Raw genomic sequence first — 25,249 nt, 5'->3', positions numbered from 1 at the left:
CGCAAATCATGCATTTCCATTTATTGCTATTAAATTAAAAACGTTGATAAACGTGAAACCTGCCCAATTTGAACAACAAACAATTGAGTACTGACGTGATACTTTTTTTTTTATTTGCGACTAATACGGCTACAATTACCTCAAACAAGAAAAAAAGCCCCAGAACTTGTTTGAGCGTCAGGCGACAGAGTGGAGATGTGAGCCATCTTCATTGAGAATAATACATTTTTTTCTCCTCAAGCATTTTTGAGCTTCGAGTTTTAAGCTACAAATCGCTCAAGTGTGAATGAAGCCTTAAAGTTTTTAGCAATATCATAACAGAACTTGGGTCTAGAAAGCTTCTTCGCAGAAGTTTGAAAACCAGAGCACCAATGGCCATCGTAAACAAAGTTTAACTGGAAACTTGCAATTAGGCGATGCCGTAAAACCTCTAACAGAGTATACCAGGCTTGAATGCAGGCTGTAACTGACCTTCATAAAGTCATTTAGATCAATACACAGTTATGTCTGGCTTTCTCGTGACCTGTAGCTGCCCTTCTCAAAATCCATACATAATACATAGATCCTGACATAGTATTCCAATTAATGGAAAGCATTCACCCAACTATAGAAGAGGATTACATTCATTTTAAGACTATATACCATTAGAGGAGGAGTTACAGGAGGCTGATTAGCCACATTAAATGACATAAGACTTTCATACTTCTGATGTATTGAATCTGTTTGACTATGAGCAGTTAATTTCATACTGGATAATAATATATTGGTTATTAGACTGTAGCATGTGAAAATATTGTTACAATTGGAAAGCCAACATTGTGGGAGGGTTTGCTGGAATATCCTATACACCATTGTCAACCCTACTCCTCTACTTTTAAGTTGCATTAAATACAGCTGGATAAAACAAACATGGTCTTCCTTCATTTCAGGCTGCAAAGCCACAAAATGTGATTTTAAAGGGGGGGGTGATTCTTTTCTATACAAACCGTAACTTCTTTATAGTTGCCCGTGCAGCTGTCTCAGAATACTCAGGAGACTACAAGTACTATGTGGTCTGAAATGCCTTCCACAACGGAAGATGCATTACCCATTACCCTCTCTACAAACACTTCTATTGGGATTAAAACATCACTTGGCTACCATTATCCTCCTCATGTGGCTTATGCGCTGCAATATACTGCATTTTACCTGTTGGTCTCCTGATAATGAATATGTAGACTGGGCTTTTGCAATGGGATTTCAGTACAGTTCAAATGGTCTCCTTTTTTCACTCTTTTGTTTATAACTTGGTTAATGTTCCCTATTGAACCATGTGGCTAGCATGGATTATGCCTTATCTACTTTCTCTATAATACTTAGCTACTATCTCTCAGAGTTAAGTGGCAGTACTTATATATGCTTCACTCCACTAATACAGTAAGGTTTTTTTTTCATTTGTAAAATTATCACTTTCCAGGACATTTGTGATATGGGGATCCTGAATTTGACACTTCACTTTACATGAGATGCTCACAGTACATTTCTGACAAGACTCTATAATAGTCTAACCCCACAGGCCTGCCCCAGCCCTTGTAGCACTTTACTTCAAACTCCTCAAACTAAGATTTTCCCCTGCCCTATACCGGTTGTGTAGCTTGACACACAATACTCCCTCCATATCTGCTCCCTCTCCTACCCTTCTTCCTTTTACTCTCCCGACTCTGCCCTCTTAATGCCAACTCCTCTTTATGTCTTCTTTTTCACACTGGATCATGGGATGGCTACTCAGGGAGTTGATCTAGGGTCCTTTCACAGGGTCGTTCCGTTTTTTTGTCATCAGTTCAATCACGATTAAAAAAAAAAAAAAAAACTGATCAGTTTAAATCAGTCTCTCATCATTTTCTACATCCTTTACCAATGCAAAAACAGGCAGTATGTCCGTTAACATTCGTATTTTGTCCATTCTATTTTTTTTTTTTAACAGAAGAAAAATAGGGGTTTCTTCTGTTCAATAAATGGATGTGGACATTAACGGATATAAACAGATTATTAGTCCATAGAAATACATGGGTGTCGGTTTTTCATACGTAAACGGACAGATGAAAAAACGGACATACAGAACGCCCGCGTGAAAGGACCCTTACTAAAACTGGAGAGGGCAAAATCTGGTAAAGCTGTGCATGATAGCCAATCAGCTTCTAACTTCAGTGTGTTCAATGAGGCTGTAACAAAATAACCTGGAAGCAGATTGGTTTCTATACAGAGCTGCACCAGATTTTGACCTCTCTAGTTTTAGTAAATCAACCCTCTCTCTGTCTCACCTCCTTGAATGTTAAATGTCTTAACGTGCCAGAAATAAGACACACGCTCCTTCATGATCTACTTTGAGGATATAGCTACTCTACACAGTCACCGGCTCTCTGCTCACTGAAGACGGAGAAGAAACATAAAATTGATGCTGCATCCACATAGATAAGTACAATTGTATTTTTGCAAAAACCCAAACTTCTCTTTTAAGTCCTGCTAGACCCATTTCATGCTGGCCCCTGTTGCAGGTATAGCCATGTAAAGTTAAAAAATAAGTGTCTATACTGTTTAAAATCCACGCACATGTTCAGTTGCTCTATATATTTCGTCACTACGCTGAAAATGGAGAGGCCAATCTGCTGACAGCCTAAAGATTTACTGCTGCTCCAGCGGCTCTGGGCTTCTGGACTTCAGCAAAATGGCCTCTGGCCAGAACAAACAGGAACAGTCTTGGAGGGAATTTAAAGCATACACTAATTTTTGGTAGCATAATTATTAATGTGGAATGTACTGTATGTTCCTTGCCAAAGAAGATTTTTTTTTATCACGTTGTGATGAGTAAAGTTCCACTATAAACTGATGTCAAAAGCATGCTGCATTTGCCCATCAATACAGGCCCGAACTGACTAGACATATTACACAGCTGCTGAAACAGGAAAGTGCCAGTAAAACTATGAAAATGAAGGCTGTTAATACAAAGTTTGCTTGGCCATTTCAATCAAATTCGCTTTAACATAAAAAGGGGAAGGGTTTCAGTATCTGGATTTTTTTTTCTTTTATAGTGTTCTGTATCCCATTTGTAAAAAAAAAAAAAAAAAAAAAAAAAAAAAAAAACCTCACCTCCTGTCCCATTGACACCTGTCAACAGGAAAGAAGCGAGAGGAAATTCATCAGGAAGCAAGGAAGGACTGTTACTCATTCTGACCAGAAAAAAAAAAAAAAAGTTTTGGCTGGAGTTGTGCTCAAACAACAAGTCCAAGAGGAGGGGCTCTGAGTTATTAAATTGAAGAGTTCCATCCAAAAGTATACTACAGTAGAACTGTTTTTCTGGACACACTACACAAGGACTCAATGGCAAACCTAACTAGGATATCCTTATTTTCCTTGGCACCAACTCCAGTTGAGCTACAGATTATGTAGCTGAATCTGTCTGCATTCAAAATATATCTCTTGGAACCTATATTGTGGCAATGGATAAATCTTAAAGCAGACTACTACTAGCTACCTTCTACACTTCTTTCCTCCTCACTTTAAAACTACATTAAAAGGTAATGTATGATTATTCTGCATATATTTTATGTTCAGGAATTTAAGGTCTAGTTCACATTAGATGCAGTCCAGTGTGTTTTTTTTCTGCATCAAAAATGCATGCACAGTGTTTTCCATGTATTCCAATAGTCCTAGTTCATGCCAGTGCAGTTAGTTCCAGTCAATTTCCGGTACAGAAAAAAAAAGTAGAACATGCTGCATTTTTTTCTGCACAGAACTATACTGGATCATAGCAAACTGCATCAAAACTGCACCAGAAAGGAGTGTGGTGTTGACTGTAAGCATAAAACGTATCCGGAATGCATCCGGAGTGTGTTTTTGTAGTGTGAACTGGCCCTAAAAAAGGCATTTCTTTTTAACCATTAGCCTACCGGGCACTTATATCCTCTTCCTGCCCAGGCCAATTTCCAGCTTTCAGCACTGTCGCACTTTGGATGAAAATTGCGAAGTCATAGAACACTGAACCCATATGAAATTTTTATAATTTTTTTGTGACAGATAGAGATTTATTTTGGTGGTATTTAATCACCTCTGGGTTTTTTATTTTTTCTTAAACCAAAAACCACTGAAAATTTTGAAAAAAAGTTTTTTCATTGTTTTTGTTATAACATTTTGTAAATAAGTGATTTTTCTCCTTCACTGATATGCGCTGAGGCTGCAGTGATAGGCACTGATAGGCTGCACTGATGGACACTGATAGGTGGCACTGGTGATGGCACTGATGGGCATTGACAGCCATCACTGATAGGCAGCACTGACTGGCACTGATGGATGACACTGAAAGGCAGCTCAGATGGGCACTGATATGTGGCATTGATGTGCACTGGTAGGCACTGATATGTGGCACTGATGGGCACTGGCACGAGGCACTGATGGACACTGACAGGTGGCGCTGCTGGGGCTACACTGATCATCAGTGTACATGTCCCCTCCGCGGAAAGCCGATTACCGGCTCTCCTCTCGAGTTGTCAGCATGACAGCTCGAGAGGAGAGAAATGCCGATAACTGGCATTTCCCTATTTACATGTGATCAGCTGTGATTGGACACAGCTGATCACATGACCGAGCCGACATCTTCGGCTCTTTCCATGATCCGCTGTGTCCGAGGGACAAAGCGTACCGCCGATGGCCGCGTGCTCCCTGAGCCGTGTATGTGCGGTGAGGATGGGAGGACGTCATATGACGTCCTCATAGAACGAGAGAACCACCTTGCGTCCGTCATATTACTATATGGCGGGCGGGAGGTGGTTAAGCCAGATAAACAAAATGTGGAGGAATATGAAATATTTACTTGCAGTCAGCAGGCGATACCCTAGCCGATTAACACCAGGGTTTCCAGAGTGATTTACTGCTATGCTGTAAGTATCCCGAACAGTCTCTGTCATTTGATCTTCTGCTGTTTGGGTCCACACATGACATACGCATAATGTAAAGGAGGACACACCCCCTGCTAACATATATGGCCGTGCATTTTATTTATCTTTGCACAGTGGAAGTTAAAAGTGAAAACAGCAGTGATGGCTTTCTTTAGAAAGTCTAGTAAGACTGAATGACAAGGAAAGTATCCAAGAATACATTTTTTATTTGGTAAATAAACTATAGAATAACATTTAAAAAAAGTGTTTAAAAACAAATGAACACCTAATGGATACAAGTCAAAACCATTTATAGTTCCCCTTCAGGAGAGTACATTCCTGGTGGAAACTTGCTCATACAAAAAAGTTACCATCTTAAAAAATATGCATTTAATAAAATATATGTTAAGACTACACAAACAAAACTCCATACACATTTAATACAAGCCTATTAGCATAAACTAAGCAAAGCCATAATTATTATTTATACACAGGAACATTTATTTATCAACTTGCAAGGCAAGCAGATTCAGATGTCAAAACATTGTGACTAATGTACGAGAAAAATCATTCTCTCCTTTGGCCCAGGAAGGCTGAGTTTACATCAAACATCCAATCACATACAGATCATTTAATTCAATTTTGAATCCAGTTTTCGGGCAGATTATTGGCTGCTGTGAACACAGATTTGCAGGACTATGTGAAACATTTAGCCCTTTAGAAAAGCACCCAAGAGTTCCAGAATCAGGAAAAGTACTGGGTACAACAGGTTTAGAGATAAATATTCACAATCACATTTCTTACCATGAAACAGAGAACTTACCTGTAATACAAATTTTTGATCTATGTACTTTTTGGCAACACTGGGCTGAAATTCTTGGCTTTCCAAAAATCTTATGAAAAATTCATATACAAGCTGAAAAGAGGAAAAAAAACCAATGAATTAACTTGTATGCGTATACAATGCTGACTCTAAAATACAACCAGTACTACTGTGGAAGGACTACAGAGGAAAGTATTTAACAGAACAGTAGAAGTACAAAATACTGTAGGAACACCACTAACGGTACCAAACAGTTTTTTCTTTTCTTTTTTTTTTTTTAATTATTAGACTTAATTATTAGATCTGAAGGGATTTAATGTTCAAACATCAGGATTCACATTATATTTATAATCCTGCATATTCACGCCTGAGTGTCGTCACCTAAAAGGTACACTAAGGCTAGGTTCACATTTATGCGAGTGGTGCCTCTGTGAATCCGTATGAAAATCTGTGCAGCCACACCGCCCACACAGTGTAATGCGGACCCACGGGCAGGTGCCATTAGTTCTAATGGCTCGCTGCCCGCACTGGAAAACGCAACCGTACTGGGAACCAAGGTTCCCTTGCGGGCTGCGTTTTCAGAAGAAGTGCAGGGACTTCTTCCCTGCGCGTCAAGGAGCACGGGAGTCCATTCAAATGAATAACCTCGACAACCCGGACACAGCCCGTCTCCTCCACCTAACCTCCTCCTTTGCACTTGCACAGTGCATACAATCCACCACCCACTCCGACGGAAATATCCTGGACCTTGTCTTCTCCAACTGCTGCTCTCCCCACAACCTCACTAACACCTCCTTCCCTCTCTCTGACCACAACCTGATCACCTTCTCTATCTCCTCGTCCTCCAATGCCTACCCCTCCAAATGTCACACTACTACCAGCCGTAACCTCCGCAACCTTAACCCTGCCTCCCTCCACTCTGCAGCTGATCAACTCCACGACCGCATCCTCCCCCTGTCCTGCCCCGACTTGGCTTTGACCGCCTACAACAATGCGCTCTCAACAGCCCTTGACTCACTAGCGCCTTTAACCACACGCAACATCAGACCCCGACCGCTCCAGCCCTGGCAGACTGATCACACCAAAACCCTCAAACGACAAAGTCGTGCCCTGGAGCGACTATGGCGCAAAACCAAATCCCAACAAGCCTTCACCCGCTACAAATCTGCCTTCCGCACCTACACCTCCTCCCTCCATGCTGCCAAACAGGCCTACTTCTTGACCCTCATCAAGGCCCTCTCCTCCAATCCTCGCCGACTCTTCTTTGCCTTCAACTCCCTACTCTCTCCACCCCCACCTCCACCCAGCACATCACTCACTGCCCTTGAGATTGCCAATCACTTCAAAAACAAGATTGACACAATTCGCAAGGACATTGCCGCAACTCACACACCCTCTCAACCCGTCCCCTCTCATACAGCTACCCCCTTATCCCCCCTCCCCCTCGACATAACCCGCAGGGACTTCGTCGCTGCTCAAACTCTCTCCAACCCCCTTCACCCTCACTCAGCTACCCCCTCATCACCCCTCTCCCACGGCCCCACCACTGCTCTGACCTCCTCTTCCACCCCACCCTACATTCCTCATACTGAAGCTCCCCCCACACTCCACACCTTTGACCTTACTACCATCGAGGAAGTCTCCAAGATCCTCTCTGATGCCCGCCTCACCACCTGCCCCCTCGACCCTATCCCCTCACAACTCCTACGACCTTCCTCCTCCTCCATCCTACGCTCCCTCACCCACATCTTCAATCTCTCCCTCTCCTCAGGCACTTTCCCCTCCCCTCTGAAACATGCACACATCACCCCCATACTTAAAAAGCCCTCCCTGGACCCCAGTGACCCGAACAACCTCAGACCCATCTCCCTGCTCCCATTTACATCTAAACTCCTCGAGCGCCTAGTCTACACCCGCCTATGCTCTCACCTCAACGACAACAACCTCCTCGATCCCCTACAGTCCGGCTTCCGTCCCCTACACTCCACCGAAACTGCCTTACTCAAACTCTCCAACGACCTGCTAACCGCCAAAGCTAATGGCCACTATTCAGTGCTCCTACTCCTTGACCTCTCTGCGGCCTTCGACACAGTCGACCACCCCCTCCTCCTCAAAAAACTACACTCCCTCGGCCTCAGAGATTCTGCTCTCTCCTGGCTCTCATCCTACTTGTCACAACGCTCCTTCAGCGTTACCTATAATGCTACCACCTCCCCCTCACTCCCCCTCTCTGTTGGGGTCCCTCAAGGCTCTGTCCTTGGGCCCCTTCTCTTCTCCATCTATACCTCCTCCCTTGGCCAACTCATACACTCTCACGGCTTCAACTACCACCTCTATGCTGACGACACACAAATCTATCTCTCAACCCCCCACCTCACCCCCTTGGTCTCAGCCCGAATCACACACCTACTGAGCGACATAGACTGGATGTCGCTCCACTTCCTTAAATTGAACCTCTCCAAAACCGAGTTTCTTGTCTTCCCCCCAGCCCGGACACCACCCCCCATTGATTTCTCCGTCACATCCAACGCTACCATCAAACCCGCCCTGCAGGCCAGAGTACTGGGTGTCATTCTGGACTCCAACCTATCCTTCCAGCCCCAAGTCCAATCTTTAACAAACTCGTGCAGACTCCACCTCCGCAACATCGCCAAAATCTGCACGTTCCTAACCCCAGAAACCACTAAACAGCTCATCCACTCCCTCATCATATCACGACTCGACTACTGCAACTCCCTCCTCACTGGCCTGCCTCGCCGCTGGCTATCCCCGCTTCAGTCGATCCTGAATACGGCTGCCAGACTCATTCACCTTTCCAACCGCTCCATGTCCGCCACCCCCCTCTGCCAATCCCTCCACTGGCTTCCGATTGCGCAACGGATCAAATTCAAAATCCTAACGCTGACGTACAAAGCTGTCCACCATACTGCCCCAAACTACATCACTGACCTAATATCCAAGTACCACCCAGCACGCACACTCCGCTCCTCACAAGACCTCCTTCTCTCTAGTTCCCTGGTCTCCTCCTCCCATGCCCGCCTCCAGGACTTCTCCAGGGTGTCACCCATCCTCTGGAACTCCCTGCCCCAACCCATCAGATTATCACCTACTCTCCTCTCCTTTAGGCGCACCCTGAAAACCCATCTCTTCAGGGAAGCCTACCCCACCCCCTGCTAACTTGTCGACCTCCTCCACTCTTCCTACCACTCCATCCCCCACAGCTATCTCCTCCTGTGCCACCACCCCCTCCCTCCTAGATTGTAAGCTCGAAAGAGCAGGGCCCTCGAACCCCTCGTGTATCACATTGTATTGGTATTGTTCTGTCACATGTTCTGTCCCCCTTTGTAATGTACAGCGCTGAGCGAACTATTGGCGCTTTATAAATACTGTATAATAATAATAAAATAATAATAATTCAAATGAATGGGCTCTCGCTGCCGCATATATGTGAACCAGGGGTTACTGATATCCTTATTTCCATTATAATATTTCCAATAATCCATACACATCCACTACTTCATGGCCAGGAATTCTTTTTTTCATACTGTATTTTTCTGCCTCCTTGTAACAACCTCTATGAGCTCCCGAACCTCTCCTTTTCCCCTTTACTTGTTTGGAATAAGCAGTAGCTTCTTATGTCGTGTGCACTGCTCTATGCACACTACAATCCCCATAGTCTATAGGTCCTAGTTCACCTTGTGAGCAAGCAACAAAGGGCAGATATGTTCCTACATACAGTGAGACTGTGGAGATCAAATGTAGCCACCCTCTAAAAAGGAAGTCTTATCACAGCCACAAAAAAAAAATCATTTTGAGATTTGGATGGGGCTGAGAATAGAAGGTACTTTGAGTTAAAGTGATTCTAAAGCCTGAAGTTTTTTTTTTTGTTTTTTTTTAACTTTAATGCATTCTCTCTCCTCACTGGACAGAAGCAGCAGTGGCAGTCATTGGCTCCTGCTGCTGTCAATCACAGCCAATGAGGGAGCGGGGCTGATCCATGCTCCGTGTGTCAATGGACACAAACCACCGGCTTGGGAGAGAGCACACGAGTGCCCCCATAGCAAGCAGCTATGGGGGTACTCCACAGGGAGGAGCTGACAGCGCCAGCAGGGGACCACAGAAGTGGAGGATCCAGGCTGCTCTGTGCAAATCTTTGGTAGGTAAGTACAACATGCTTGTTATTTAAACAAAAAAAAATTGAATCTTTACACTTTAAAGAGAGAGAGAACAAATTATTATTTTTTTTTTCTAAGTTTGAGCTTTTTTTTTGGACAGCTCCAACAACACACTGACTGGTTTTATTTGTACGGCCCTTAGAGCCAGCTCAGAACACTTTGGGGTTGATTTACTAAGTGCTGGCCATACACGTATAGATTATCAAACAAGAATATGCGTTTGAAAATTCTTTGAACGTTCGATGGACAAATGTCGTTTGAAAATCATCTTTTGCTTTTAAAATTCGACTTTAAAATTAATGTAAATTCTGAACGATCACCACATACACAAACTGCAGGAATATAGTAATAGGCCTTAAGTGAAGAAAAAATATATTAAAGCTTACTAGTCTTCAGATGGGATTTTCTTTTTGGGCTTTTTCCCTCATTTTTACCTGAAAATGCTGCAAATACTGTCCCTAGGTGGCTACACTCAAGGGGAGGTTAACTTAAAATGGAAGACACAGAATCTGGTGCAGCTGCACACAGTAACCAATCAGCTTCTGACTTCAGCTTGTTCAATTAAGCTTTGACAACAAAAGCTGGAAGTCGATTGGTTACTATGCAGAGTTGCAGCAGAGTCTGTGTGTACCAGTTTTAGTAAATCTCCCCCAGTCTTCCACTGTTACTATGGACATCAAACATGTATGCTTTTGTTCATCCTCATTACAAAGAGGGAGATGATGGAAAAAGTGGTTTACACAAGAAGGATGACATTTGTTTTGTTTCCAGCTCATCTCACAGAAAAGACATGAGCATTGCATTTCTGGGATGATCAACTGGCATTTTCTGTACTTGTTAAAAGTGTTCCAGCCTGCAAAAAGAAAACTAATGCAGCCACCACAGTTAAACTGCAATAATTTTTTACATTTTTGTTCTTGGGTTTAAAGCTCAGTTGAAAATAACTTTCTTACATTCTGCTAAAAAAAAAATTGTACGAATGCTCATAAATAGAACAGGAGCAATGATGTGTACAGCTATAGACCCATCTTTGTGCCACTGTATTTTAGGAAGTTTAATCCATCTTCCTGTTCAGCACTCAGCAAAGTGTATGGCAATGTTTAGACTTAAGTCAAAGTCCATACAAGGAGCTTTATGTGGCAAAAGGCTGTTACTGGGAGTGATGACTCCTGCTCTATTTTTACCTTCACTTATATACCAAATAAACGTGACAAACTGCTATCAATGTACTATATCATTCTGCCTATTTAAACAGTATTTGGTTAGCTAAGCAAATGCCTTCAGGCATGTGCACCCTTTGTACATGGCATAAGCACTAATGTTCTCTTTGTGGCTGGTGGAAATTCTGTGCCTTTGTGCCGAGATCGCACCATTAGGACCATAGTCGCATTTTTTTTTTTTTATTCCTTTTACAGTGAAAAGCACTCAGGCACAGCCTAGAACACAGTTACTATATCGGCTTCCTAATAGTAAGGAACAAACGAGGACAGATTTGTTGTTGCAACATTGTGCCAAAAATTATAATTCTTGAAATTTTGCACTGCATAGAACATTTAATCTGCACATGTACCAGATATTAGAAACTCCAGTGTACACTGCCCTGTGGGGGGAGCAGCACACAAAAAGGTTTTTTACCTTCATACACAAAGATAAAAAATAAAAACTTCAGCCTTTAGGGCCACTTTAAAGGAGTGGTATGGCTACACCATTGCTTTTTATATAGACTCCTTAAAAGTCTCTCATAAATTGTGAATGTCGTCAACTCCCATGTTCCAATCCTCTTGCCACTGAATCTGTGTGCTCACTAGTTTGAATAAGAACACCATTTTTCACACTTGTGCCCGTACACATGGATAGGCCCAACTGTTTGTTTCCATTTGTATAGCCAGACTACACATTGTGCCATTCACATTGAAGACTATATTTGTTGCAGACTTGGGGTGTTTTTAACAAGTTGCATTTTTGAGTTCGAAAGTTGAATTACATCTCTAAGCAGTGTGGAGTACCCAACAACAGACACGTGCAGACAGAATTTTTAACATTGAGGGGAGTTTAGGGTGGCATGAGAGTAAGAAGTAGCCTGGTAAAAACAAGTATGCAGTACATATAAATGCAGAGGCATTAGAAGATATGTGTCTGTGAATGAACATGAGACATAAGCAAGGAATGGTAGCTAAGCGAGATCTGCATCCTGATACCAGTGTGTAAAACAGTTTAGTGTGTAAATCTCAGCTAAATTAAGAAAGTGTTCCAAGAGGACGTGGCCGGGATGTGAGCTGGACTGGTCGCACTTCTTTAGAGCTCCGTGGTCCTCCTGCATTAATCCTGCTTACTTTGGGCAGCGACACCCCACACCTTGGTTTCTCTTCTCTTGCCTGATCAAGCAGTCTGAGGTACCCCCTACCATGGCTTCAAAACATAGGATCAAGGCACCTGCTGAACTATGGCCTCAGCGGCCAGGGCGAGGCCGGAATTTGAGCCCCTCCTCCGCCATCTTGCCTCCGGCTCCTCCTTCACCTAACACATGCCGCCTGGCCGCGAGGATGGACTCTCCGACAGGAGAGCCCACGCCAGGCCCAAACACCCCCTCAGCCTACTCCACTGCTGAGGAGGAAGCTGATGCGATTACCAAGCCGATCCTAGAAGCTATCGACGGCTGTAAAGCCGCCCTCATAATCTGTATTGACCACCTGGAGACGGAATGCACCCTGTTCCACCATGATCTGGAGAAGATCCGGGGCACGCTGACCACAGCAGAGGAGTGTATCTCAAATGTAGAAGATACCACTTCCCACAGCGCGCTGCTAACAGAGCTAGAGAAACAGGTAAGAGCGTTACAAAATCGGGCAGACGATGCTGAGGACAGGAAGTGTAAAACATCATGAGGGTGGTAGGGCTCCCAGAAGGAGTGGAAGGCGCCAGGCTGGCCATATCTGCTGAGCAGCTTTCCAAACAACTGCTGGCCCTGGATGTGGTATTTCTGACCTATGTGGTGGAACGGGCCCATCGAGTTCCCATGGGTTTGCACCCCCCGGGTGCCACCCCCAGATGCTTCTTGAATTACCAGGACAGGGACATGATCCTGGCAGAAGCCCCAATACACCCTGCACTACAGTATGAAAATGCCAAAGTTATGTCCTTCACGATTTTCTCAGCTGAGACTCAAAGAAATCGCCATTCCTTCAGTACAGTACAGAAACGCATGCAGGAGAAAGGCCTTCAGTACAGTCTACTGTACCCTAACAAGCTCTGGGTCCAACACAAAGGCACTGTAAAAGTATCTGATTCCCCGCAAGAAGCTAGTGAATGGCTTGACACAATACAATAAGAGTCTAGATTTATCTTTGGGATGTTGCGGTCACTCAGTGCCTTGTCTTTATCCATCTTCTGCCACCCGACTGGATATTGGATTCAGCTACCTCTTTGGGGTCCATGTTACTGTTCCCAGGGCCATAGTTTATTCAGTTTACCCTATTACCTTGGTGCAATAGCACACCTCCTGAGCATACCTATATATGATATCCTTGTCCTTCTGTCTTGAGAAGGGGGTTGCTCCTGGATTGCACACACTTCTGCTCTACAGAGCTCACAAGGAGAAAGCTTCGTGTCAACACAGCCAGTAGAACGGTCATGCACGGCGGTGGTGCACTCCACACTGCAAGTTTTTGGAAATGGCTGCATACTTTTTTAGTTGATGTTTTTGTTTTATGGTATAACAGCAGGGATGGGGCTTGACTTGACTATTGGGACACTCTCCCCCCTCCCCTCCTTGTCCATGATGACCTCCTTTCAGAGATCCCTCCAGATATTCTGGAACTCCTATCTTCAGCACCTCAGATCCAGAGGCTTACCTCTTTAATATATGCATATGGCTAAGTACATTAAAATTGTATCATGGAATGTTAGAAGCCTTAATGACAAGTTTAAAAGGGACGGGGTCTTCTGATTTTTAAAATCACTTGAACCGCATCTCGTCCTCCAGGAGACACACCTGGATGGGGGTAGGATTCTGTCCCTGCGTAGGCCCTGCATTCATAGAGCCCTGCATGCCACCTATACCTCCTTTGCTAGGGGTGTCTCCATCCTTATCAGTAAATCGGTTCTTTGCACTATCCACCAGGTGTCCTCGGACCCGGGGGACGATATGTGGCAGTGGTTCATGATCTCTTTAATCATAAACCCATATATATCTACCTTCCCCATTTCACCCCCAATAGCTCTATGATCTGGTAACCAAACTATCTCCCTTTGCCCATTTGCCTCTGGTGCTTGTGAGTGACTAACTCCTCTCCTGGGCGAATGCGGCGAACCAGAGGTGTGGCATTGGAAGCACCCCTTGGACAGAAGTTATTCACAACAGAACCCAGCAATCTTCTGCAAGACTAGATATGGCTTTTGGCAAACCCCCTTTTTGTCCCTGGTACATGAGATTTCTTACTTGACAGGAGACTTGTCTGATCATACTCCATTAGCCACTGATCTTAAGCACGCGGGAGGTGTAGGTGTGTGTGTTTGGGGGGTGTCACATGGAAATTATCTCAGGGGTGGCTTAAAGTAGATCAGGTCTCAACCTGTATAGAATCAGCAATTATGGCCTACTGGTCCAATAATGTACCCCCCCTGTGGTATGGGATGCATTCATGGCTGTGCATCCCTGTGTATGGGATGCATTCAAGCCATTAAAACAGTGCGAGTCTCTGTTCACTCAAGGCAATAAAAATGGTAAGTTTCTGGCCTTGCTTGTGGTGGATCAGAGGGTCAACTCCTCCATACTATTAAGATGGCTGGGGGGGGAGAAATGACCACTGATCCATCGCAGATTATGGAAGAGTTTGTGCATTATTTCTCCACCCAATATTCGCCCATACCATCATATGATGCTGCCTCCCTAAGTCTTGCTGCTCTTAATCTTCCAGCACTTTCAGAGTCAGACAGGGAATTGTTGGAAGCCAAGATAACCCCCCTTGAGATTGAGGTGGCTACTGGGGCCTTTCCCTCGCACAAGGTCCTGATGGCTTTCCGGTAGACCTACACAAGACTTACCCTGAATTACTAGCCCCTAAGCTCTGTGCCTTGTTTGAGCACTGCTTGGAGCAGAAAACACTGCCTCCTTCAATGCTAGAGGCGTACACGGTTCTCTTGCACAAACCAGGGAAGGATCTCACAGAATGTGAATTATATATGCCTATAGCCCTGTTAAATACGGATTGAAAAATTTTGACCAAAGTCCTAGCTACCAGATTGGCAATGGTTATTCAGTCCTTAATAGACGTCAACCAAACTGGCTTTATGTCTGGTAAGTCAACCGACATCAATCTTCAAAAGGGTATTCACTCACCTCCAACTTCCCTAGGAAGATCAGTCTACTAGGGTTTTAGTATCTATTGACATAGAGAAGGCATTCAACTGTCGACTAGGGCTTCATGTCTATGGTGTTGGAAATTATGGGCTTTGGACCACTTTTTCGGCAAAGGATATCAATACTGTATAGTGCTCCCCAGGTAGTGAAAAGGCTTTGACTTTCAGTTTCCCCCTTCTTCCCCATGGGTAGGGGCACAAGGGAAGGCTGTCCACTTTTGCCTTTTTTGTTTGCGTTAATGACAGAGCCACTGGCTATAGCTTTGAGAGCTTCCCCGGAGGTGAAGGCCCTAAGGGTGGGCACCATTGAAGAATGCATTGCATTGTACACAGATGATTTGATCCTCTTTCTCAAAGACCCAGGACCATCCCTACAGGCAACGTCCTAAATAATTTTTCCACCTACTCTGGCTTGCAGGTACACTGGTCCAAATCGTCTATACTGCCTTTGGGCCCCGGGGCTTGAGCAAAATTAACCTCATTAAGATGAAAATACTCCCAGTTATCCTATATTTTCTACGTCGGGCTCCCACATGGGTTCTGAAATCATATTTCAGGAAACTAGATAGCCACATTAGCTCATTCCTGTGGTTTCCCTCCCCTCAACGGATAGGTCTAAAAGGTACTTCAGGAGCCCTGGGGCCAGGGAGGATCGGCGCTACCGGATTGGCAGAAATATTATCTAGCAGGCCAAATGGTGTTTGCCCACTGCTGGCTTTTGGAAGATGTGCAGATTTGGTGACAGTCCTGTAGGCAACGTTTATGGGGTCCTATGAAAGCCTATGGTTGGCACTGTTTAGGGGAGCAGGGTCTTCTCTTCCGCTCACAGGTTTCATGAAAGCCACTATCAGGGCTTGGAAACTTGCTACTAAACTGATGCAACCTGAAATGGAAGGGGTTTTGCCTTCCTCTCCTTTATGGATGAACCCGTAATTTATCTCGCTTCCACTCTATACTGTAGGCGACCAGAGTCATCAAAAGGGTGGGTGACATATTTCGAGATGGCAATCTGCTCACATTTGATCAGATAAATATAACCTTCCAAAACAATATTATTTCCGATATCTTCAACTATGCCATGCGCACCAATCTCAATTTAGCAACTAGACCATAGAGATTAAACCGTCGCTCCTTGAAAGACTGTCGGCAGATGATTTGCTTTCATAAACCTTGTCAGCGATGTATAAGAAATTGTTCCGAACATCCTCCTACAGTTACAATGCTGTAGGGAAAAATGGGAGTGTGGAAGACCTGGATGTTCAGGGGGATGACTGGGATGATAAGTGGGACCACCCATTCAAACATCTGGTATCGGCTAAGGATAGATTAATTAACTTTAAATTCCTGCACAGAACATATTATACCCCGGCCTGGCTAGCGGGAATATACCCCACTTTCTCAGCAGTGTTGCCGTTGTTCCCATTCCCCTGCTGATTTTACCCACATATTCTGGAACTGCCAGCCCATTACTGTTTTCTGGAAAGAAGTTACATTGTGCATCGCAAAGGTCCTCACTACCCCGGTTCCTCTGACTGTCTCTGTACGCCTCCTGGGCCTGGTATATGAGGTGGTTCCAACTAATGCCCATAGAACCCTTCTCAACATTTTATTATTTTATGCTTATAAGGCTATTATATTGCACTGGAAGAATTCCACGGCTCCCAGTTTCCTTCCTGGAAAGGTCATGTAAATATGATAATCCCATACTACAAGGCCACTTACCTATCTAAGTGTTGTGCAAAGAAGTTGATTTCCTCTTCTTCCACGACAGGGTAGGCCACATGCTGAATTAAATTCCAAATACCTGATAACCTTATAAATATCCCTCATGCGCTCTTAATAGTAATGTCTGAGGGCCTGGATGAGAGATTTTACCTGCTTAATTTGCTTATGTTACTATTAATTGGGGGGGGGGGTGGTTGAGGTTCTTTTAGTTCTGTTAGTTGGTCTCTGTCATCCCTCTGTTGGCCCTGCGAGGTCTGTATTGTGTTTAGCACCCTGCGAGGTGCAATGTTAAGTTTTATATCTGTTTTCATGCAAAATTGAATAACCAGTATTAAAAAGAAAAAAAAGAAGAAAGTGTTTCAATACCTGTAAATGAGGCCATGATGCCTCGAGAGTTGGTTCATCTTCCTCAGGATCAAACTCATTGCTGTCACTCGGAGGGAGGGTTCTAAATATATTGCAGGATACCTTGAAAAAAATGAAAAACACACACGCACAAATTAGTTTATTTTTCCAAATAAGGTAAAACTTGTACACTTTCAGTAAGCCTTCATTTAGCATTTATGTTCTAACATTTATTGGGAATTCATTGTCATTTTACCATTTGACTTATCAAATTCTCATGATGGTGCTTCAAGTGCAGACAAACCCCCCGATGGCTACAAGATCTCTCAGTATTGACGACGAATGACCAAAGCCACTTAATGAGATAATTAGCACCAATATATAAATATGCACCTATATGAGCCAATGTGGCTTTTATTCAGAGGTTTTCATGTTTTTTTTGTGGATTTATCATTGCGCATCTACGTATTTCACAGTTCACACAGCTGTTAACTTGTAAATGCTAGTCTGCTTCAAAACTTGCAGAATTGGCACTTCAAGCAGTAATAAACCAAAAATCAAACATTTTAATACAGCTTACCAGTTCTTAGATGTGGTGGCTGCATTAGTTTACATTTTTAGGCTTTCTTCTTTTTTCATCTGGTAATTCAACCAACAAGTCTGCTGTGTTTCAGAAGCACAAACTCTCCAGCAGAATGTGTCAGTTTTCATGGATGAGACAAACCATTTACCACTGACGGGTGATTAAAAAGATCAGCTTTATTGATGTAAAAACTTCATCCTAAAAGGAAATAAACTGTTTGCTGTAACTGATTATAAAGCATGAGCTGGAGTTTGGCTTCAATTTGTTAGTGTATTCAATCTGATAATACATTTAACACTGCCCTTCCCCCAGACTGACAATGCTGCTGTCTGCTGTGTCCTGTTCTCATTCCTCCCGAGTGGTGTCTCACTAATACAGGAGGCATGTTACTGGCCAGATCACCAGGTGAAAGCAGAGGGGGAAAAAAAAGTAAAAGAAAAGAAAACTGATACAGCCATCACATCTAATTATTGGTATGCTACAATAAAAAATACATTTTTGGTTTTGGGTCCAATACCGCGTTTAGTCTCACAAGTGAGAACTGTATTACAGTAGTTTTAAACCCATTTTTTTAAGAATCTTTAGCAGCTGATTAAACAGAGTATGTAGCTTCTTCATCTTTTAATCCTTACGTATGTTCCAGTTTAAGCTGATGCAAAGATTACTGCCCCATATATCCTGTTTCAGGGTGACTCCTTTCACTTGCAGTGTCCTATGGAGCCACCCTCGCATGCAAGGACTACAGCGGTGAATCCCTACACTGTGTGTATCAAGAGAAACACATAACCTAGTAGCGTAAGATGGTTGTGGAATGCAGCTAGGCTACCCAAAAAGAAAAGTGTGTGTCAGTGTTTATGTTTCGTTTTTAATGTGCTACTGCTGTAGACATATATCCTCTCAGCTGGCAGAACACTCACAGAGCTCTAGTCCGGATCTCCTGTGGTCTGACATGCCTCCTGCACAATTACAACTAATGCGTTCCAATCAACAATGCACACTTCCCCTTAGCAGCGTTCTTTATTATAGCACTATACAAGTAGGGCGTGTGAAAGAATGCTGGTGATCCAGACTGCTACAATATGTGTGAGAGTAGCGTTCTGGATCTCTAACATGCTGTCAACAGAGTGGAGTTTGATATAGGCCTACAACAATAACACTTTAGAAAAAAAATTAAACATTTTAAGACACACACTTGACTATCAAACAGCCCGACTGCATCACCCTAATAAAACAAAGTTTCAACAGGACCTTAAAACTATATGAAACCTTACCTTGTAAGACAATCCAATCAGTTTAAAAACAAAATGTAGGGCAAACTTTTGCGTACAAATATAAAAAAAAACAAAAAACAAAAAAAAACAAATACCTTTCTATAAGTGATCAAATGACCTCTGTTCTCAGTTGCATAAAGGGCTTAGAGAGTTGAGGATAGAGACTGGGGGGGTTGTCAGCAGAAGGCAAGGAGAAAGTAGTACACTGATCTTCCCAATGAAGAACTGTGCAGGGGGGGCGTGTCAGCACAAGTCTTGGCCATTGGAGGGCAGGCTGTGCTCCTAACACAGCCAGAAAACCAACAATGCTGGGATAAATGAGCTCTCAAGCCTAGCATGGTCAGTTTTAAAATAGGAAACCAGAGGTACAGTCAGGATCACCAGGTATTTCACAGAAAGGAAGAAATGCAAAGAAAACAGGATAATATTTAACACAATTACATGGTACAATAGACACATCAGGAAAATGAAATGTAGGGGTAAGCATACTCTTTAATTCGGACCTAAAGTACATTACTGAAAATTAAGAGAAGGCTAGCTTTCATGAACCATAGAACAGATTGGGACTTGATCTTCCAGTTCCCATGAGTCACCAGGTAGGTGTAAGAGGGCTGTATTTAGCCTGAAAAAAATGTTGAGTCTGACACGCCTATCCCAAACAAATGCAAATTTTGCAAGTTAAATTTAAAATTTAAAGTGTTACTAAACCCCGGACCCTGCAATCACTATATTCAGTCTCCCACAGTACACAGATCATGAAAATGCAATTATTTTAGTAAATACAGCTGCATCTCAACAAATTAGATCATCAAAAAGTTGATTTCAGTAATTCAAAAAGTGAAACTCATATTATATGGATCATTACACACAGAGTGATATATTTCAAGCATTTCTTTCTTTTAATTTTGCTGATTATGGCTTAGCTAGTCAAAACCCAAAATTCAGTAACTCAGAAAATTAGATTACATAAGACCAATAAAAAAAGGATTTTTAATACAGAAATGTTGGCTTACTGAAAAGTATATCCATGAACAGCAACAGCATAGTATGCACTAAATACTGGGTCGGGGCTCCTTTTGCATGAATTACTGCATCAATGCAGCGTGGCATGGAGGCGATCAGCCTGTGGCACTGCTAAGGTGTTATGGAAGCCCAGGTTGCTTTGATAGCGGCCTTCAGCTCGTCTGTACTGTTGGGTCTGGTGTCATATTGACCTTGACAATACCCCACAGATTCTCTATGGGGTTTAGGTCAGGCAAGTTTGCTGGACAATCAAGCACAGTGATACCGTGATCATTAACCACTTGCCCTCCTGAGGATTTACCCCCCTTAATGACCAGGCCTTTTTTTGCTACTCGGCGCTGCACTAATTCAACTGATAATTGCGCGGTCATGCAATGCTGCACTCAAACGAAATTTATGTCCTTTTTTTCCACACAAATAGAGCTTTCTTTCAGTGGTATTTGATCACCTGTGCGCTTTTTATTTTTCACGCTATAAACAAAAAAAGGCCAAACATTTTGAAGAAAAACAATATTTTTTACTTTCAGCTATAAAAAATATATAGTAAACTCAAAGTTGGTTATAAATTTAGGCCAAAATGTATTCTGCTACATGTTTTTGGTAAAAAAATCCCAATAAGTGTATATTGATTGCTTTGTGTGAAAGTTATAGCGTCTACAAACTATGGTATAAATACTGCAATTTACGCCATTTTTATGCTATACAGCGCTGCGCTAGTTTAACGAACAATTGCGCGGTCATGCAATACGGTACATAAATGAAATTTACATCCTTTTTTTTCCCACAAATTGAGCTATCGGTGGTATTTGATCACCTGTGCGGTTTTTATTTTTTGCGCTATAAAAAAAAAAAGGCTCACAGTTTTGAGGGAAAACAACAATATTTTGGACTTTTTGCTATAAAACATGTCCAGTAAAAAAAAAATTTAAAAATCAAATTTAGTCATAAATTTCTGCCAAAATGCATTCTGCGACGTCTTTGCAAAAAAAAAAAAAAAACCCAATACGTGTAAATTAATTGGTTTACGTGAAAGTTATAGCGTTTACAAATGGCGGGAAAGATGCTGGGATTTTTAGGGTTTTTTTTCATACTAATAATGGCGGCGATCAGCGACTTATGGCGGCGATCAGCGACTTATGGTGGGACTGCGGCGGATATTCTGACATTGGGGCTACTGACTTGGGGTCACTGACATCCCCAGTGACACCAATACAGTGATCAGTGCAAAAAAAAAAAAAAACCACTGACACTGTACTAATGGCACTGGGGAGGAAGGGGTTAAGTTTATTTTTCAGGGAAAGGGTTAACTGTGTGAGAGGAGTGTTTTACTAGGGGTGGGGGTGTGTACTGCACAGGACACCACTGATTAGGAGAGAGAAACTCTTCTGTCCTGATCAGCTTGTCCTGGAGTTGTCAGGGAACTGACAAAGCACAGCTACAGCAGCTGTGCTCTCTGTCAGGGATTGCCGCCGATCGCCGGGACATAGCCGGTAAGGACCGGCTGTGACCCAGCGACTGACATCCGCGGCTGTGATCGGCGGGACGGGTAGGGCGGCGGTGCGACCCCTACCTGTTTACAAAACACACGTGTTACTATGGTAACATTGTACTACTTTGGACATAGTGAAATATGAAAAAAAATCTTAAAAAAAAAGTAATAAAAAATTTTAAATTTAAAAAAAAAAAAAAATTATATATATATATATTTTATTTCTTTTTTATTTTTTTTCACACTGTCACTGGTCAGTGTCCCTGATCACCGCCATGCCAGTTATATGATGCTGTATTGCACTGGTGACAGTATGTAAAAAAAAAAATTGTGAAAATAATTTATTTTTTCATTTTCCAAAAAATTATGACAAACAAATGCAACGTCACAAAACTCGCCATGCCTCTTATGAAGTACGTCGGACTGTCTACTTTGCAAAAAGGGGTCATTTGGGGGATATCTGTACTGTTCTGACATTCTTGGACCTCAAGAAATTAGATCGGCTGTCAGTACTTCAGTATTGATCAATATTCAGATCTATACCATAGTTTGTGAACTCTAAAACTTTCCTACAAACTAAAAAATACATCCTAATTTGGGTTATTTTCACCAAAGACATGTAGCAGAATACATCTCGGCCTAAATTTATGAAGAACAATTATTTATTTGCAAACTTTTATAACAGAAACAAAGAAAAACGTGTTTTTTTTTTTCAAAATTTTTGGTCTTTTTTTGTTAATTTAGCAAAAAACAAAAACCCCAGCGGTGATTAAATACCACCAAAAGAAAGCTCTAGTTGTGTGAAGAAAATGATAAAATTTTAGTTTGGGTACAATGTTGTATGACCGCGCAATTGTCATTCAAAGTGTGAGAGTGCTGAGACCTGAAAAATGGCCTGGGCAGGAAGGGGGTAAAATGCCAGGTATTGAATTGGTTAAGCAGCCAAACAGTTTGAGCAGAAGTTTACACAAACTAGTCAATCATGCCTTTAACAGTTACATAATTTTGTATGCAATACATTTGTAAAAGTGTGTGTAGGTAGCTTTTCATTTAACTTATTGTATTAGAAATTCTATATATTTTAGAAGCTGCTCGCAAGATTTTTTTGTTTCATTTTAGTGAATCATGCCTAACATTGCCTCCTCCATTATTAGATGACCCTTTTCGAGGCGTCAGTGAGAGAGTCTGCATGACAGAGAAGTACTTCTGCTGTGCTCTCACTTTAGATTACCCATAGCTATCTGGGAATTGTTTGGCATGTATTAAAGCACAACTTACGTCTGCTGGGTGAGGGAGCGCTTTTGCCATAATACACATAGCATATTTGCACATCATGGCACACTTGCCTAGTGTTCTTTTTCCCTTTGCCAGGTTCAGCTTCTACATCCTCGGAATATGATTGTGTTTCTCTCTGACCATGGATGATCCAACTCCTGCGTGTGTGCAAACAAGAAGCCTCCCAAACCTATCTCTATTTTCAGCATCTGTAACATAGGGGATGTGCATGGAGTGTACAGTGCATTGTGCATGTATCACAGGCTGTGTACACAGAAAATACTGCTAGAAGCCAGGAGTTCTTCGCAGGTATTTTCTGCCAAAAAGCTCTACCTCCTAGCATTGTCATTTGTGGACTTTAGCTCAATTAAAGTTAAATGCAAATATATATAAGTGTTCAAGTCAAACCGGGACTTTTAATTTTACAGGTGTAAAAAAGGAAGCGTGACAGTACTACACATAGTAAGTGGCAAGTGTCCTATTACTGATAGGTGGCACATGTTGCGGGCCAGTCCAGAGACCGTTAATCAAGATGGCAGACAGTAGTGGTAGTGCGTGCATGGAAGAGCGTATGGTGATGACGTTTCTTGTGAATGAAAAGATATGTCTTACTGCGCTTGCAGACATCTGTAGATATCCACACGTAAAACCCGTGGATATCTACAGAGGTCTTCAAGCACAGTACAGTGATGGGATGCTCAGCCGCAGTAAGACATTTGAATTGTGTAAACTTTTCAAAGATGGCCGTACGTCCGTGAAGATTTCAGCCATGTTGGTTCCCAGTCCATTCCTGTGAACATTCGGAGCATGGAACGCCTGATCCTGGATAATCGACATATAACTTGTCGTGAAATTACACAAGAGACAAATCTTTCTGTGGGAATGGTGCACACAATGACGACAAAGTGAAGCAGGCTGTCCTAGGATGGTCCGGGCATACTGACAAATCTTTCTATGCCAAAGCTTTCCAGACATTAAACGCTGGGATAAGTGTATAAATGTAGCAGGGGAGTATGTTGAAAAATAAATGCAGTTTCCAATCCTTGAAAGCTATTCTTTTATTATAGAAACTTAAAAGTCCCGGTTTGACTTGAACGCCCCTTGTATGTAATATAATATAATATAATTATTATAGACACACACACAGTATGTATATATCAAATAATTATTTTCCCCACTGTATATCTGCATATGTATCTTTATCTATACAGCCTTCTATGTGTCTAGATGTATATGTATCGGTCTCTTATAGCCATTGATTATATACGTACACAGTTCAAAACTGGTGTAGGGATTATGCAGAATCGTGATTATGCTTAGACAGCTAGAAGTGCGAAAGCACATGAGACATGACCGATAATTCAAGGTAAGGGAAAACTACACAATTCCTATCAATGGGACAGGGGATATGTATACACCGGAAGCCAGAGTTTAATTGTACACATATGGCTTTTTCCCTTCAAAGTACAGGATGGTAATCTCATCAAGAGTTAAAAGGAAAGGGAAACTGGGCCTAGTATGTCGTTACAATAACCAATAGTATTTACTGGCCCGAAAGAAAGAACGACCTTTGCTTTGTTTTAAAAAAAAAAAAAATAGTGTTCCCAATACCATAAAAAAAAAAAAAAAAAAAAAAAAAAGAGACTATCGGCACTTTGTTTAATCCTGCTGTCATCACAGTTCCTTCAGTAGAGGAACATTATTTCTACAGCGCCAGACTAATTAAAGTGGTTGTAAAGCCTTAAGGTTTTTTACCTTGATGCATTCTATCCATGAAGGTAAAAAAACTTTCTGTGCCTGGGATCCTCTCCTCTGCCCTCCTTATACTTACCTGAGCTCCACTGCGATCCAGCACTGTGTGTGAGAGCAGCAGCTCTCCTGGCTCTGTCCTTCCTCACAGGGCAGATCGATAGCAGCGGAAGCCATTGGCTCACGCTGCTATCAAACTCTGTGACAAGGGAGCGGGGGGGCCGTGCCCGCCTGTATGTGTCTGTGAACACAGGCAGTGGGGCTTGGGATCGAGCCCACGCAAGTACCGCCATGGAAATAGGCTTCCTATAAGGGTACCGCTTGTCATTTCGCAAGAAAGGATGTACTTGTAGGCAACTGTCTGCCGGAGTGAAAAGGATTGGGATGGCACCTTTACCTTGCCTATAGCTCTCCTTTCTATTTTTATCCATCTCTGATTTCACTAAACTTCCTGTCCAGATTACACCAGAGAGAAAAGGATCTCTCCTTAGTAAGGACACAGGAAGCAATAGAACACAGAAAG

At 42.6% G+C, this 25,249-nt stretch overlaps 1 protein-coding gene across 3 annotated transcripts in view; it reads right to left on the bottom strand.

Annotated features, from left to right (window-relative positions):
- Positions 1-25,249, bottom strand: part of PPP2R5E (protein phosphatase 2 regulatory subunit B'epsilon) — a 159,659-nt gene that overhangs the window by 43,347 nt on the left and 91,063 nt on the right. For all 3 annotated transcript variants that reach the window (XM_089687493.1, XM_089687491.1, XM_089687492.1), the window contains exons 4-5: positions 17,358-17,459; positions 5,734-5,826 (exon numbers count right to left, since the gene is read on the bottom strand). In XM_089687493.1, the coding sequence (XP_089543619.1) occupies positions 5,734-5,826; positions 17,358-17,459 (195 nt within the window). The remainder of the gene's footprint in view (positions 1-5,733; positions 5,827-17,357; positions 17,460-25,249) is intronic.

The sequence above is a fragment of the Staurois parvus genome, unplaced genomic scaffold (genome assembly GCF_062004578.1).
Source record: "Staurois parvus isolate SC_StPar_1 unplaced genomic scaffold, SC_StPar_1.0 ptg000426l, whole genome shotgun sequence".
In the NCBI taxonomy this organism is placed as follows: domain Eukaryota; kingdom Metazoa; phylum Chordata; class Amphibia; order Anura; family Ranidae; genus Staurois; species Staurois parvus.
Note: the sequence above shows the minus strand (reverse complement) of the source record. Positions and strands in the feature narration are given on the sequence as shown.